This window comes from Sceloporus occidentalis, unplaced genomic scaffold (genome assembly GCF_023333645.1).
Source record: "Sceloporus occidentalis isolate IW3139 unplaced genomic scaffold, rSceOcc1.0.p SCAF_96, whole genome shotgun sequence".
NCBI lineage: Eukaryota > Metazoa > Chordata > Lepidosauria > Squamata > Phrynosomatidae > Sceloporus > Sceloporus occidentalis.
Window position 1 is genome coordinate 3,284,408 of NW_028317076.1, and position 18,230 is coordinate 3,302,637.

The 18,230-nt window shown below is 36.6% G+C and overlaps 1 protein-coding gene across 1 annotated transcript in view; it reads right to left on the reverse strand.

The window, feature by feature from the left end:
• Positions 1–8,122: 8,122 nt before the first annotated feature.
• Positions 8,123–18,230, reverse strand: part of LOC149284279 (zinc finger protein basonuclin-2-like) — a 141,157-nt gene continuing 131,049 nt past the window's right edge. The window contains exon 5 of the mRNA XM_089496946.1: positions 8,123–8,771. Within this exon, the coding sequence (XP_089353072.1) occupies positions 8,123–8,771 (649 nt within the window). The remainder of the gene's footprint in view (positions 8,772–18,230) is intronic.

Consider the following 18,230-nt stretch of genomic DNA (forward strand, 5'->3'; position numbering starts at 1 on the left):
GACAAGTGAAGGCGGGACTATATGACGCAGATCAAATAAGTCTCTCTCTGTCTCCTGCAAATTTCAAACCCGTGTCCTGTACACATAAAAAACGAATAAAGCTAGATGACACAGTGCACGATGACGTCAGAACCCTGGAAATAAAGAATGAAAAGCCAGCAACACTCCACGGACATACACAGACTTTTCTCCTGAGGAAGCCAATCGAATAAGTTTATTCAAACGTTTTAATCTTTTATAATTCTTTTAATACTTATCGTTGTACCTGACCAGCAGTGGACTCTGTGGGGCCCAAAAGACAATTTGGAACTGTTCTACAAGGTTATTGCCTTTGCGCTTAACCCAAATTGTAAGTGCATTTCCTATTGCAGGGGCACTTTCACCATTGCGGTCTGTTTCACTATTTTAGATTTTTAGATGGGCCTGATATCTCTATTCAAAGTGTGAGTGGAACTTACACATTTTACACATGTAGTCACACATCTGACAATATCACACTATCTTGATTTTTCCTTTATGTTATTGCGCTCCCATTTTGGACACATTTACACTATTGCACTCTGAGGAAGAGTGAAATTCGGGAAGCAGCAGACTGCAGGAAGTACTATTATTATATTTTGCACTTTTATATACGAGTTGGTGGGGATCACACTTTTTCTACATTGATATGATGCTCTTTTACCTGTTAGTTAAAATTTCTACCAACAAAATGCCCTCACACACACACACACGTTTCCATCTTTGTTTTCCATTTTACCTACTAAAAGGGCAGTCATACCCTTTTTTCAGGGATTACAGAAGGAATCTGTCTGAATCCAGCTGCACAAAACACGAAAAAGTGCTGTAGAACACAATTTCAATTTGTGCTTGCCCATGTTCCCTTTTTCTTCAATAAATTAATCATTCATAATGTTGTTTTGCTACACTCACATACCTTAAAATGTCAAAATAAATTGTCTGTCAACATATCCTCTAGGCAACAAAGACCCACTAATGGCTGAACAGCAAATACAGACAGGCACAATCTATAGGCCAGACCTCTGGTTTTCCCCACATCTTCCTCCCCTGCATAGTACGCGGTGTGTCTCTCCCCAGCCACAGCACACAGGGCCCCAGGATGAGGAACCAATGGCAGCCCTTATAATCAAGTAGGCACAGGTAATGTGCTAATTCCCAGTATGGAAGCCTGAGGTGACCTCTGAAAATAGAAATTAAGTAATGTAAGAAGAGGTGGGTGGGAGCCAAAAGGAGGGGAGGGAGAGACAAGGAAGGGAGGGAGAAAGAGTGGAAATAGGGAGGGAAGAGGAGAAAAGAGAGGGAGAGAGTGGAAGGAGAGGAGGGAGACAGAGCAAGCAAGGGAGAGGTGGGGCATGGAGAAGAGGGAGAGAAGAGAAAGAGAAATATGGGGGAGGGAGAAAGAAAGGGTCAAAAACATTTTTGGGCATGTCACTTCAATGACAGCCATATATGCTAATTAAATGTATTAGACTCTGGATAACTTGATTTACACACCAGGTTCCCGTAGGTGTTTGAAGATTCCATAAACGTTACGTGACTTTTTGAACTACAAAGTGTTGATGTTTGTTTCACATTCCAGTTTATCTATGCATAAATAAATGATAAATGTTTTGAAAAGAAAACAATTTGGCACTGTAACATGAGAGATTCATTTTAAGCATACATAATTTATAGATATATTTTAATTATAAATTCTACATTTACTAGTGAGTCTACTCATTAGAGTCTACCACATGGTATAGGTTACCAAAACTAATTCAAGATAGTAGGCCTTTAAATATGTAGGCCCATATACTACTTTATCTTCCCTAGCAACCACTGCCATTTAATGCTGATTTTTCCTTAAAAAACAGGATAACACAGCTGAACACAGCTGTCCTTTACCCTTAGCTGCTCATGGAAATCAATTGACTTATTACTGACACTAAATATTTTACAATCTGGGTTACAATTCTACAGTCATGCCCTTTGTACCAAGTATAACTCTTTTAATAAATTCTCAAAATTAGTTTTTCAATGAGACAGACATGCTGAACAAATGTTCAGACAACTTTACTGGCTTTTATTCTGTAAATATAAAACTTTATATACACTTGAAGTATACTAAAAGCTATAATCATCTGTTTTATAGGAACTGAGTTCTATTTTTTTTTTTAGATCCCATAGTTAAAATATATAATGGAAATACAACCATTTATCTAACTATATAGTTAATGTTGTTATCAGTGAAGATATAAATATAGCTACTAAGATTTTGCATACTTTCCAAGTGTCCTGTATTGTGTGGGACAGCGGGGATCATGGTTAAAGCTGTAAAATCAGCATTGTTCATGCTTATGCAGCACAAGATCCTAATTGGAACGCTGACACAACCACAATGCTATGTATTAAAGCATTCTCATATCCTGGCATTCTCTTTCAATACATTGCAAAGAGGCTATGCCGGTAAGGTAGGATGGTCCTGCCCCAGCTAGTTGAAGTATATTCCAAGTGATTTTTTTTAAAAAAGTAGTAGACCTGGGTGACCAGGAACAGGAAATTGTTCAACTGTGACTTCTTATTTCACAGGGACATAAATATAAGGTAACACATAGCCAAATTCATTCCAGTGGTTAAGACCAAGGAATATAGTTGTGATGTGATACAAAAGGTTCACAAAATGGGAGAGAGCTTTACAAAATGGGAAGTGGCTATAAGAAAATAGCAAAAGCATTGAAAATGCCCATTTCCACCATCTGGGCAATAATGAAGCAGTTTCAGTCAACTGGAAATGTTATGAATCAACCTAGAGGAGGTCGTCTGTTTATATCGTTTTAATGCACTGTGAAGATGATGGTTTGCCTAAAGGATCGCAGCTGGAGAATTGCATAAGTTAGTTACATCTTGGGTCAGAAATTATCCAAAAGTACAATCCAACGTCATCTGCATCACCACAAGTTCTTTGGAAAGGCTTTACAAAAAAAAATCTCTTAAAACCAACTCAACAGTCAATTTGGATCAGGTTCTATGCTCAGATGAAACCAAAATAGAGCTTTTTTCCCTGCCATGGCCACTCCAGGCCCCTGACTTGATCCCATAGAAAACCTGCGGGGTGAACTGAAGAGGAGAATCCACTGGCGTCAACCTTAAAATTAGAAGGATCTGGAAAGATTCTGAATGGGGGAATGGTCTCAGATCCCTTGCCGTGAATTCACCAATCTCATCAGGCATTATAGAAGAAGGTAGCACAAAATATTGACTAAAAGGGTGCCAATAATTGTAGCACGCATATATTTAACATTTTTTATTTTTTGGATAAACCTGTGTTGTGTTTGCAATTGTTTGATATCCATGAGAGCAGAGTATTTTACTGTATTGTTTGAAGAAAGGAGCAAAAGGTTAAACTCTAAATGCAAACCTTCTTTGATCATATTTACGAAGGGTGCCAATATTTGTGAAGGCTACTGTATACACATTTGCTTGAGTATAAATATAGCATATTAACATATATAGATATTTCTATAAAATATTATGTAGCATTCAATTTCTATTTTTCATCAGGCACATCTCCATCTTACTATGCGTCTGTCTCCCTTCTCCCTCTGGCCTCTGAACTACAACAATATTTAACCTACTATCATTTAACCAATTTTCTTTCTTTAAACTCTATGTTTAATCCTTCACAATCCAGTTTATCTACACAACACTATACTAAGACAGTCCTCATCAAAATTACCAAAAATCAATTCACTGCTTATACAACAGATCACTTCTTGCTTATCCTCTTGGACCTTCAAGCACTTTTGATAATTCTCTTGCTCTCCTCTGCTTTAAATCCTACCTGTCTGTCTGTACTTTTAGCATCTCAATGTCTGGCACTTCCCTACCACGCTCTGTTGGTGTACCTCATGGCTCCATGGTTCTGGCACCTCTATTCTTCTCTAGCTATACCTCCTCCCTCAGACAACTAATCTCATCGTTTGGATTCCACTACCACTCCTTTGCTGATGATGTTAAATTTACACAATTTAAACAACGAGAAGATACACATATAACGTCCTGTGCATTTCATATAACTTATTTTATGCTATTCTAAGATTGAAGACTTTGAAGACGCGTATTTATGCAGACCTGAACTCAAAAAAGTGTCTGCTTGCATTTAAACCTACCTATATTCCAGAAGTCCATGCAATGCTCAAGGTGTCAGGACATGATTTCAGAGTGATGCGTGAGGTGTCAGAACATGTATTATTTGACTAATAAACATTACGTTTTGTGACACTGTAGTCCCAATGCACTTTGGTAAGTGGTAAGGTGAGAACATGCTTATTCATTGAAAAAATGTTGGATTCTCAGGAAATGTTTCCCATGAGAACCTGTGGTAACAATTACTGTAAAATAATTGAGAACTGCTAGGAATAATCACAAGGACACTGGCAGTGTGGAAAAGAATCCAGGGATCAAATGAAGCTGTATTCTTCAAGGTCAACAGGGAAATTGTTAAGAACCATCAGCAGGTATACCCCACTGATCCTGAGATAGTAATGATGAAATACTCCAAAACGAGACATTATTGTCTTAATAGATGACCTATCAACCTTTTGGAGGTGTGAACCTTTGCTTTTATAATTTATACATACATATATAATTGTTATATTAGTCATTCTTTTCCAAGAAATCAGTGATTGCTACATCACTTTAAAAATAGTAGTGTTACAAAATAAGAAACATATTGTATGTATTACAAACAGTGCTTATAAAATATACTACAAATTGTAAGTCTATGCCAGAAATGCCCTTTATCTTCATCATTTTGCTGTATTTAATCTTTGAAATAGCATCGGATTTCTAAGCGTGCATTTGAAAATACACACTTTAAGTGCATTCAGTTCGTCAGGTTTCAATGGCTAACAAATATATAGCAATAACAGGAACCTGTATCAGCAAGTGAAACACTGATGTATTTTGAGTCACCATTTGTTTTCTTTTATTATTAAAACGTTTGTATCATACAGTGAAAAGTGTGCCTTGGAGAAAACAGCTTGTAGTCTCTTGAAAAGAAATTAATTCTCTATCGCCTCTCGTAGGTTGGAGCACGGGCAGTGTAAGGGAACGTTATCACTGACACACATACAAGCTCAATAAGAAGGATACACTTTACTTAACCTGGTTGCAATTTAACAAACACGTACAGTATACATGAACGGTATAAAAAAACTACGCTGAATACTTATCAATTTAAACCGAGAGTAGTACGTAAAACTCAGTGACATTTTCCCAAAAAAATGGTCATCAAAAAATTCCTCAGCTTTTCTCAGTAAACATTAGTGTTTGACATGTGTAACTTTAAATTAAAAAAAAAAAAGTATATTACTGGTTTCACAAGTATTTTCCGTATTTAATCACTGTGGACCCAAGAAGAAATATAATCAGTCTTTCCCTTTTGGGCAATGTTTTGTTTGTTTGGTTTTTTTTTTTAAGTTCTTTTGCTAACAAAGTTAAAATTTCTGCCATCAGTGTAAATGTAAATACTGTCTTGTCTGCTAGCAATGCATATATTTGGAATCAATATCAAGCATCGTACAATAGGACAATAAGAGGAACAAGAGAAAGGACACATGATAAATTCCTTTGGCAAACATGAGACATTTGCTGCATACATAACAAAAATAAACCAAAATCAGGCATAGGTATGAATACAAATGGATTAAGTAATTTAACAAACATGGTATTTTGAGATTCGGTATTCTAGATACAGGAAGATATTCCGATACGTATCTCTGAGAGTTTGTACATTTGATAGAGGTATTAATTGGAGAGTAGAGAATCAGGCTGCGCCGCAGATATCCTTCTCCAATTTTGGCAGAACACTTAACTTATGTAAATATCCTTCTGCCGGGACAGTTTGCGGTAACGTAAGCTGCCTGTGTGGCTTACCAGATCAGGCGAAATGCGTAAACAATGAAAACACATAAAGGTTTCAAGAAAAAAAAAAAGTGCCTTGCGCTTTTGACTAATTTTCTAAGTGTTGCTCTCTGTAAGATCCCTCTGGACAACAAGAAACATTTAGCTCTTATTTCCTTCTTATGTTTCCACTGCAACAGGAATGTTTTCCATCTGAGGTCAAGCACATGCTTCTCTTCCTTTGTAAGTGCTCTTACTCTTGACCTGTGGGTGTGGGCTGACCAGTGATGTGCAATCACTGGAACTGCTGACCATCTAAACTCTAATCTAACAAACCGGTCCTTAATCTGTGTGCCTCCATTCCCAGTCCAAATACAAATGAAGCAATCCCATGACTGCTTTAGCCTGTTTCTGGTAATATAAACATCAAGGGACCAACATTGGCTGGGCTTTCTATCAGGGGAAGTTAGGGGAGCCACCTGGATCCAGTTAATACAATAAGGTCAGGGCTTGTAAATTTGGGATGTAATATTAAAATTCTTCACTGCCAAGATGGCTTGCCACATATGCATTAACTCTGAAGGGAATAGCTCAGAACTTCTGGAAAACTTAAAGAGGCAACAACCTTCATTTTTTGTGGTTAAGAAATCCTCTTTGGCACATGTACACTAGTTAAGATGTCCTTGGTGTTCCCCTTGGAATCTTAGGAATAGTCTATGAATAATTACAGGTCAGAACATAAGATCTCTTAACCATATTTAATGTGCACATGTAGCTTGAATTTTAAACTCTCTCACACTGACGGATGTGGCACAGAACATTTAAGTACATGAAAAACTGAAAGAGCACCTTAAAAAGATTTCTGCAGCCTGTAAGTGTCCTTAAGGAAGGGTTGGTAAATTAAGATTAATACCAGTGTTGGTATCATTTTAAAATTAAGACTATTCTGAGCCATAGATAGAGGATCAAACGAGCATCACACATATATGCATTTTTGTGGCATGTGAAAATAAGTGTAATAAATACACTGAATGCAGTTTGTGATTTTCCGTGACAACTGATTGGAGTCCAGGAAAAAAAAGATCTGTATTGTTTTTCTGTAGTGTTTGATTTTAGCTTTATCTTTTGTAGACCCATATAATATGGCTTGCAGCTTTACAGAATTTTTAATGAAATCTAGTGACATGTGCAAAGTCGGCAGTTCTTTTTAACATCTCGAAAAACTCTTTAATACTTTTATTTTGGCAATCATGCTCTTGCGCTGACCAGCTTTTTCTCTTGCCAAAACAATTTAAGGATATGGCATTAATTACTCATTCCAGTACCTAAACAGGTTTCAGCAATGCCTGGAAGCATACTTTATTCAGCACAGAAGGGTTAAAAATGAAGGATATCATTACATATCCTCAGTGTTCGGGAGAAGGGGGAAAGTGCATGACTGCTTTTATGTAAATAGTACAAAAAAAGGGGGAAAAAAGTAAGTCCATTGTTAGCACTGTAAGCATGCAACACCAGGGTATCTCTAAATCTAGCGGGTAGTTAAAAACATAGTCATGTTTCAGGGTCTGTGCTGCAAAATGTACATTAAAGCTAAAATGAATGAAAAGAGCTAGCTAGCAACCAAACTTCCTGAACACAGCTGCATGTAACTGAAACAAGCAAAAAATAGTCCACAATCACTGATACCAACTGATATATACAGTCCACGTTGGGGGCTCAATATTTACATGTGAATCTGCCATGCTTCGCTTCTTCCCCCAAAATACAAGTAGAAGAAAGGTGTGTTGTTGTTTGCTTTTTTTATTTCATTTTTTTTTTTAATTTGTTTTGTTTTCATTATGTTTCTTTCTTTTGCAGGCAACAGTCACTGGGATATTAAGACAATATCTTTGGAATTAACCAAGGATTCATTCCATATAAAAATGGGATACACCACTGAAAGTTTGTTGAAGTTTCTTTTGTGTTTTTCTTTTTTTTTTTTTTCTTTCGTTATTCGTTTTAAGGGCTGTTCACCCTAAGTGAAAATAAAAAAGCACCTAGTGTTTGTATTTTTTCTTTTTGTTAAAAAAAGAATATATATCTAGATTTATATATATTTATTTATATAGATATATATATCATACACATACATTTTAATATATGTATGTATATATATATAAATATGGAGCAGTTCAGGTGTATCATCTGTGATAAATGGAAATTTGCAGAGTCCATCTGGAAGCTATTCCACAGAAGTAAAAGGAATGTTTTTATGTAGGTTAGGGTTTTGACTGTGCCGATTTCGGCTGCGTACAGAAGAGAACATCATGTTGCACCCAAGAACTTTACACTTATGCATCTCTCGCAAGTGAACTGTCTTGTAGTGGACCCGCAAGGTCCCTTTGTTGCTGTACATTTTGTGGCAAATGTTGCACATTATACCACCATTGCTCATTGCAAAATTATTGTATACGGAAGATTCCATTACATCAGTCACTTGTCCCACACCAGCAGCGGGAGCATCAGTTTTAAGAGAGGACTCCTCACTGTCGCTAGCCCCATCAATGTCATCCAATAGGATGCCCTCATCACTTCCCATATCAGACTCCCTGGAAGAATGGATGCTGCTGCTGGACTGCACGCTTGAAGTTGTACTCAAATCTAGGACCATGTAGTCCTCTGCTAGGCTCCGTCCATAGCCGTTCATGTGGGAATCCTCTGTACCAACTGGTGAGGTGGTATCTTCTCTAATATCAAGATCCATGGGATGTTGACCTCCATAGATCTTTGCCAAGAACTCATCACGGAGGTTGGGCTGAGAGGAGTCCAGCCCCATCTCGTCCAGTTCTTTGGTCAGCAGTTTGCGGTGGAGGTTAATATTGGCACTATGTCTAAAAACAGAAACAAAAAAAACCAAAATATATAAAATTAAGATACATTACAATTGTACATCAAACATGCTCTGGAGTCTTTTGGAAATGGCTATCATCAAAGCCTAAAATTACTTTGTTTCTGTACTGCTCAAAACATGATTTAAACGTGTTATCATCACGGCTCATCTACCAGCTCTGTGTGTGTATCTGAACTGTGCCTCATTTAGTATATGGACAATTAATCAGGGCGTTTTTCAGGATTTGTTTCAAAGAAGGGGAGTGCAGAAAATAATGTCTAACAATATTTGACCACCATAGCTGGTTAAGACTGCAAAATTACACAGTGACTACTAGGACCGTTGTTTGAACATGTGCCACACATCTAAAAATACAAAGTTACTAACATATTTTCTCGAGCATATATACTAAATTAACATAAAAACATTGACATTTTACTCTAACAGAAACGTGCATTGTCCTGTGGATTCTATTTACTATACAACATAGGTTTAGGAAAATGTTTCCAAGTTGCTTGCTATAAAATCCTTTACTGTCTGATGATTAAACAAACATTATGTGGCATGTTAGGTATACAAACAGTTATACTTACATATACAAGCATTCCTTTAGAACAAGCATCTAATGGCATGCAACACTACTCATGCAATATGCACATGCAATTCACTTAAAATAGAACGCAAACAAAAAACTCAAAACAGTTTCATTTTAAACACATGCTTTCATAAAAAAATGACACCATATGTGTGTATGTATGCATATAATGTGCTCTAAAGTGTTGAAACAATATACCGAAAAAAACTACGATCATGGGAGGTAAGCTGACTTGCTGATATGATGTAAGAAACAGAAAGTAAAATACACCAACCCTAGCACTACATCAGAAAGTATCGTACTGGAGGGATGAAGCAGAAGCGTCAAAGGGGACAGACTTGTACTTAAATAAAGCAGTTTTATAAAATGTTGGATTAATAAAGTTTACAGTATTTTAGTTTTGTTTGCCATGCTCTGCAGTGAGTAAATGAACTCTAAGAATCATAGAACAGAATATGGCATAAATCAACAATTGTACAAAAGACTCCCCAGTTGGACACAAGTGCTTCCCGAAGATGGCTTGTGAAAAGAGAGAAGCCCGTGATTGCCACATTGGGAAGGGGATGTTTTCTTTTATCCCGTTCTCACCCACAGCAGTTAAAAAAACTCTACAATCCAATTAGATGGTGTAGCCGTCTTCTGTTTCTGTCAGCTCAAACAGCGTGCAGAACTGCACAGACGAGATCTGTACAGCAGTGTCCCTTTCCCTCTGTCAGCAGTAGTGCTTACTTCTGCTAATATAATTACATTGACTTTTATTCAATTAAGTCCCATCTTGCTCTTGCTTATAGGGAAGAAGAGGTGGGGGGGACATCTTTGCCAATTGATTCAGGTGTAACACAATAATAAAGATGAACTCACGGCAGTACATTAGCTCTGCTCCTCATAACTTCGATACAAGAGTTCATTCATAGAAGTCGATTTCCATTATGCCACCTTAGTTGAAAAAGAATTGATCCCTGGCTCTCTCGTCACTCCTTAATCTACTGCACTTCTATTTAATAACCTAACACAATGCAACATATGCAAAAAAATAATGGGCCATAAAAAACAAGTTTGAATGCGACAAATTATTTAATTTATTTCCTTTTGCCTACATGGACAAGATTTCTATTAAGCCACCAGGAAAGGAGACATTAATTTAGTTGTTAGACATATTTACTGTTATTATTGTGTGAAGCTGTCAACAATAATCTGCAACCAGGCACATTATTTAAGATCAGAAAACTGATACGATGGAGCATTTATGTGCCGACAGCAGGCATGGTGAACTGTGATCAAAGGAGCCTACACTTTTAACTAGAGTTACAAAACAGCCATACATGTGATTACAAGAGGTTGACTTTTTAATATCTCTGATCGCTAATCCAAAATTCAGTCTCTGCCAGGGATATAAATGAAGACAAGTGATTGTCCAAAGAGTGTTATATTTAGGGATAATATTCTATGCACTGATATCTAGCAATAAACTTAGAAATTAAGATTGTGAATCCCTTCTTTGAGGTTTGTGGTCCAGTAAACAGTTTGTGCAATGCCCTAACCTTTAACGAGTCTTAATATCAGGCCACTAACTAAAGCAGGACATCTAAAAGCAGATGTGTCACTTTTCCAATACAAAAGAGTAGATCAGCAGATTTACCTATCTACAAATATAGAATAAAAAAAATGTAAAAGGGGTTTATTAAGTAAAAAGTAAAGTAAACAGATTTATATTCAGTGAAAATATTGAAGGCATGGTTCTAGTAGAGCTAATTACCAAGCTTCATTTTATGTTAGAGAGCTATTACCGCCAACAAACTGTATGTTTTCCTAAGAATTATGTCCATTGAATTTAGAAACAAATCAAACAACCGCAGTACGTAATGACTTCATGGGAACATGCCATTACCACACGGAGCATCTATTCTGCACACCAGCCTTCTGATGGGCAATGCTAACAGGCCTTATGAGCGCAGCTCTCCTATTGTTCTGCTTTAACCTAATGAAGTGCAAACTTCTGATTAATGGAACACTTCCCTTATCAGTCACCTTATTGGCAGATAACCAATAGCTATCTCTTAATACAAATTAAAGTAGCATACTGGAACCAGTTTCTACACTTATTCCCTCCAATTACCCTATCATTCTTAAGAACGTGTTGAAAATATAAATTAAGCAAAATCTACTTACTTAATTAACTCTCTTTCAAAATAGAGGTTAATCAGTCTCAAAAAGATCACTATTTTTGTATGTTTTTCCAAAATGAATAAATAAACGTAAACATTTATTTTTTATTTTATTTTTATTTTGCATCTTCTCTATGTTGCACTATTGGATAAGCGTACAAATGTATGGTTTCCAACATCAGTGTTGTAAATTAGCGATATATTTGTACCTTTTAGATTAGTCTATAGTACAACAAATTACATGTTATTGCTACCATTTAGAGAAAAAAAGTCTCTGCTTGTTTGTAATAGACATCATTACAAATGCACTGTACCCAGAATTGCAACTGAACTTAGAAGTCACTGTTTGCATATGCATGTCTAAAGAAGATGTTCTATCAAGAGGAACCTGAGTTCTAGATCAATTCAGTAGGAACTAGCTAAAAATTCTGAAGCTCAAAGTCAGGGGTATGCTATTTCATGTTTTATGACAAACGCAACTAAATTCCCATATGTACCAATTACTTTCCAAAGCCTTGTCACATAAAATGGTGTCCATACGGACACTGTATATCCCTGCTCCAAATTCCTATAGTTTAGTTACTATAGTTCAGTTTACTATAGGTTTTCCTGTTGTTTTACATATGTAGTGCTTCTACTGCATTCTAATTGAGCATGATATGTGCTACGTTTTTCAACACTATGTGTGGCTATACATTTTGAAAAGTCAAATGTCATTGTGCCACAAGAACTGGCACTACGTACTTTAACTCTCCGGACATCTTGCTCTCCCTGTCCAACTTGAACTTTGATTGGTTTGCAAAATTTGCAGTTACATGTAAGAAAAATATTTTACCTCCATAAAAATGTGAGCATCTCCATACTGGCAAACCTATGCAAGACAACAGACCTGTTAATGGGTATCTTTCTATTTTTTACCGTACTGTTCTACTACGGTTTGTCCAGGGCTGTAGGAAGGGTGAGGCGAGAGAGGCACTCACCTCGGGCACAGCTACGAGGGGGCGCACAGCCGCCCGATCAGCAGCTGCAGCCTGCAGGGATGGTTGGGGAGATCACAATCTCTAATTTCAGACCTTGGCTTCCGTCCTCTGCATAAATAGCCGGCGCATAGTGATTAGGGAGCACTAAAGCAGAGGTCTAAAATGACAGACCTCACGCTTCCATAGGATGGAGGATGGAAGATGAGAAAGATAAGAGATGGGGAGAAAGGGGTGTAAGGGGAGTCTATGTTTTTATATACTGTACAGTATATGTGTGTGTTTTTGAGCTTGTGTGTGTGTGTGTATGGGCAGGTGTGTGTAAGAGCAGAACTTTGAGCACATTTATATTATGTTAACACTTCAGAGCTGCAGCATGGTTCCCCATGTGATTTTCTTTCAAGCTTTGCAGGACAAGCATACACATGTAGCCAGACTCCACACAGTTCCATTCCACCTCTCAGACCGTCTTTACAATAAGTATTTGTAAGCTGGTGTGTTTATGTAGGTGCATATGTGTTTCTAAAGGCAATGTATGTGTATATGTGTGTTAATGGGCAGGTGTGTCTGAAGGCAGTGTGTATGGTGAGGTGTGTGTAAGGGCAGTGTATGTGTATATGCGTGTTAATGGGCAGGTGTGTGTAAAGGCAGCGTGTATGGGTAGGTGTGTGTATGGGCAGTGTGTATGGTCAGGTGTGTGTAACAGAATCTACTAAACAAGTGATGTATGGGGTACAAAATCAATGATATATTATATTTGTTTTATGTAGAACATAAATAAATAGCTCATTACTAAACACAGACACAAATAGGCTGGATAGCATTCCTTATAAAATTATATATATCTTCAGGTCCTGCTGATTCTGTTACGTGTAGTCTCCTTTCCGTTCTGTTATATGAAGGAGCTCTGATTACAGTATTGCCCCTTAAGATTTTGAGAATTAGCGAGGGAAGCTAGCGTAGCTTGAGAGGCTAGCTACTGCTTTTCCCAACTTCAAGGAAACACCTCTAGAGTGACAAGTGTATACGGAGAAATACGTGCAAAAATAATTACAGCCGTAGAAAATAATAATAATAATAAAATATAAAATAGAGAGGTTCAAACAATCAATTTAGCAAGCTTTAATCTTATGAAAAATTATATTTACCCAGTTACATTTCTAATTTTCCCACTGCCCCAATTGCTCCTTCATCCGCTGTGTGCAATCCGGATGCTCTGCATTGAAAACAAACAGAAACAAACCACACCCGTAACTCTGGAGGCATATCCTTGGCTTTTCAAAATCACTGGTCATGGGGCAGATTCAAAAACCCAGATTTATCAAAGGCTGCTAAATTCTAGTACTCCCCAGTCCTCCTAGGCACCATTTCTCAACGAATTTACTGTACCAAATGCAGTGTTTATGCATTGAAATACCACAAAGGAACTTGACTGTATGTGGCTAGTGCTGAATTGGAAAACATCAAAGAAATGCATTCACACACCTTGCTATTAAAAGATTCAATATTCTGTGTGTTTGCGGTTTATTCTGGTTAGAAATAAGTAGTGATGAAGGGGCATTACAGGGAAGACATGGACTTCTTTCATGGTTTCCCTAAACATGGGATTGGGTTCTCCTACGGCCGTGTTCTCGCATAACGTTAGGCCTGTAAGCGATGGTATAAGTAATGAAACATTATCCTAATTTCACTGTATACTAAAAGATTTTTCTGTAACACTCATTGGACAATATAGGTTAAGGGTACTAAAACTCAGCACTCTTTGATAGTAGTAAGCCATGTGTGGTCTAGACAGTCACACAGCAGAATGGACGTCTGAACCGTGGTGCAAAAATTGTGACCACGCTATAGAGCTCGACCGATCTGCAATGTGACTTGGAATTGGAAAAGAAATCTGCCCCAGGTTTAAACATGCAAAATATTTTCTCAAATTTGTTAATGCAATACATTACCCAGAAGATTAAACATATAATATTTTGGGTGAAATTCATCAAAACATGCAGTATACAATTGAGTTTCTTTAAATACTTAGTAGAGTACAAACAGCCAACATTTCTACAAAAATAGACTTGTAATATCGCTGAGAGACTGCTAAAATGAAGTAAAATTCCAGATTTTATTTTTCTCTGAAAACAAATTAGAAAAATGTCAAACAGTCATGGATGTGTTTCTTATGTACAAATGGCCTTGGGCTATTTTGAATGATTTCCACTTATGAGTGTAATAGGTCTAAAATATGTATTTGGATGGAAGCAACATAAGCACCAGGACAATAAAATAACCAGAATAAGTAAAAATAATGTTAATTTAAAAAAAAAGCCTAACCACGGATTTGAGTGTTTTAACATTACTTTTGAAAAGTGATTGATTTCTCATCACTGCAATTCTGTTACTAATTATTTTATATTCCCATACTGCAGTAGGAAATTGCCAAATTGATATTATATTTTACTCTTAATGGACTCCACCCACAATGCAAACTACATAAAAATCAACACATTATTTCATTGTGATCATATGCCATATTTATAACACAAGCATCAAAGCTAGCTGTATGCTTGTGTGGATGTAAATAGGCTAGCATATTATGTATATGTGCATACGTGTATGTATGTGTGTGTATATATATATATATATTAATTAATTTATATATATATATATTTTTTTTTTTAATTAATAAAAAGACGCACCTTTTCCTTTTCAGAAAAATATGAATGAACAGTATTAAGTGTATGATCCAGGCACGGGGTTGATAACACGGGCGAATTAGAGACGAGGAGACCAGCCTATTTACATCCCCTTCAATAAGAAACAAATCATTCAGGCTGGTCACGAAGACAGCTCCTTGAACATTCAAATTATACACTTGAAGAGATGTTCCCACCATATCCTTTTGGGGTTTGACTAATTTACTGCACAGATACTGCATGTCTGTTGTAATAACAGGTAGGATGCATTGGGCTTGGCCATTTATCTGAATTAGACTTCTTTGTTCAATTCACAGTGAATTATGCTGCCTACTCTGCTACTCCTTTTTTTCCCACCAGTCCTCGTGTTCCTCTGGGACACCCTAATGTGGCAGGCAAACAAAATTGCCAGTCTTGTCTAGTCAACATGGGGAGATTCTCCAGAGAAGCCATTTAACTTTGCAGAGGAAGCAATGTATTAATGTGCCTGTCCCAGGATTGTTAATCATCTTCAAGCAATATCTCCCCCACAAGATACCATACGAACATATTAATCCAAAAAGGTTTCCAACATTTATCTTCTTAACTTCTGCAGGATTTCATAGGTGACCGCCTTGCAGTCAACCATCATTTCAATGAGATTAGTTGGTAAAGATAATGTAACAATTTTTCTTGTAATGAGTCTAACCCAGAAATAGTTAATGATCTTGCATTTGGGATGCAGACATGGTGCTTAATTTTACCCTTGAAGTGCCATTGCAGGGCTATAAAAAAAAAAATAATAATAAAAAAATAAAAAAAAATAAATAAATATATATATATATATATAATACAGTAGAATGTATTGCAAAGTTTTAATTAAAAATCAAAGATCACAGAAGGCCTTTGGTAACAGCAGACAAACCTCCCGTAATCAGAGGAACGTTCTAGGTACAGTATAGAGGGGGTTGTTTTTGGAACTTACGAGAACTGCTCAGTCTATTGAACAGAAGCAATTCTACTGACTACGCTTGTGATTATGCTGCCTCCACAAGATGGAAATTAAAACGAAAATCCCGTTATGGGTACAGGTTAAAAGATACAAGCCAAGGGGTATAGAATGACAAGTCTTTGTCAGGCGTCTCTGTGCCATAAAATGCATATAGTTCTGCTGTGAAACTGATTCCAGGAAAGGCAATGTGAACATCTGTCTTGTATACTAACTATATCAAAGAATTTTGCCCTCATTTTGGACTGCTTGTAACAGCTCGTAAGCTTTGCTTCATTTGTATAGATAGAGCTTTAGGGAAAGGATGAAACAAAAGAGCCCAGTTGATAGCCCCCAACCTCAACTTTTACATGAACCAAAACCTTCCTGATGATATTAACATGCTGCCAACATATCTGTCAAAGATATCATTTTCACACAAGGAGAATTTTAATGGGAAAGTACAGGGGAGAGAGAAACCAATGAACACACTCTTAAAAATAGGTTAGTAACCTTCTAATGCTTCAATTTATTTATTTAATTAGTTTAACTGTAACTTAGAGGTTTTGTATTATGTTCAAGATAAGCTAGATGGGTCTATGTCTTTAAAACATTGGTTACAAGGGGGTCCTTTGTTATCAATAAATTAATATGGATAATGTAACACTGAATGTTAGTGTGTTTTAAAAAGTGAAGAATATTTGAACAATTCATTGATTGTAACAATAATGCCTTGATCAAGCGCATCTGAAGCTACCTAGAGTAAAAGTATGGACAAATTGGCATTTGGCACTACCTTTATTTATTTTGATCTCATGTGACCACCTACCATTCCATCTAATCTAAACTGGCTAATGATGTAACACAGTCAGTACTAAGTCTCTGGTATTGAAGGCTGTCACCCTGCATACAGTAGAACTATGTAGCCTCATAATGTACCACACAGTAAATATTATACTTATACATACAGCCTCCCACTGAACAGCACAGCATATTGATCAGGCCAATCAGGGTATAGAATAGCTATCTTTTCTCCTTTATCTCTCTCTACCCTTCCATTTGACTTCATTTCCTTCCCTATTCATTTCATTTCTCCTCATCGATGACTCAGATCCCCTACCTGAGCCGAACATTTTTTGTTATATATTGAGTTAAACTACTACACTGGATCCATTTGCCCCACCAATGTGACTACCTTTACATAAATATCAGTTGTATTGTGGGTCATATACAGGTCTGTGTGTTTTGTTTGCTTGAGTTTAAAGACCACCTTAGCTAAAGATTCATAACAAAACCTATTTTGCATGGTTCGGGTATTCATATTTAACCTTATAGTATTAGTTCATGTTTCAGTGGTAATTATCTTGAGACTGAGCTTGTTCCACTTTCATAAAAAAATGTTTCTTTAATTTCCAGGAAATATTGTGGGATGCATGTTAAAAATAAACTGTAAAGTCTGGGCAAATGCTGATTACATGACATCATAATATGGGAAACATGTCTCCATAAAGAGAGGGAACATTCTGCCAAAAAGAAAGTTTTTTTTGGTATGTTTTTTAAATAAAGTAGACCTTTTCATTTCCTTTGCCCGCCTTTATTTGAGAGTTATGGGAGTGACAGAAGGAAAACTGTAGGGTAATATGTTTAAAATGTGATTCTGGTGGCCATAGTGATAAGACTGCTTTATAAATTTTGTACCTGAATCATTTATGTAGCTACTTAATTTTAATATATGAATTACATCGTGGAAGGTATTGTAAAATTAACCACTAAATCAGTGCATATAGCAATGGGAATGCTACCACAATCACACAAAGACATATGGCTTATCTTAGCCTACTAACTACTTACTTATCCCCAACGGCAATGATCGTCATTCCAATGTCAAGGAAAAAAGGGAATTTACAGAACACGACTTCTTCTTAGAAATACTATAGAGTAGACTAGGATTCTTGTAAATGATGACTCTGATAAGCAGTAGTGACTTATACCTAATTTAAGATAATTACATGATACAAAAGTAGTGTAGTGTTTGCTTTTCATACATCCTTCCAGCCTACTAGGACGTC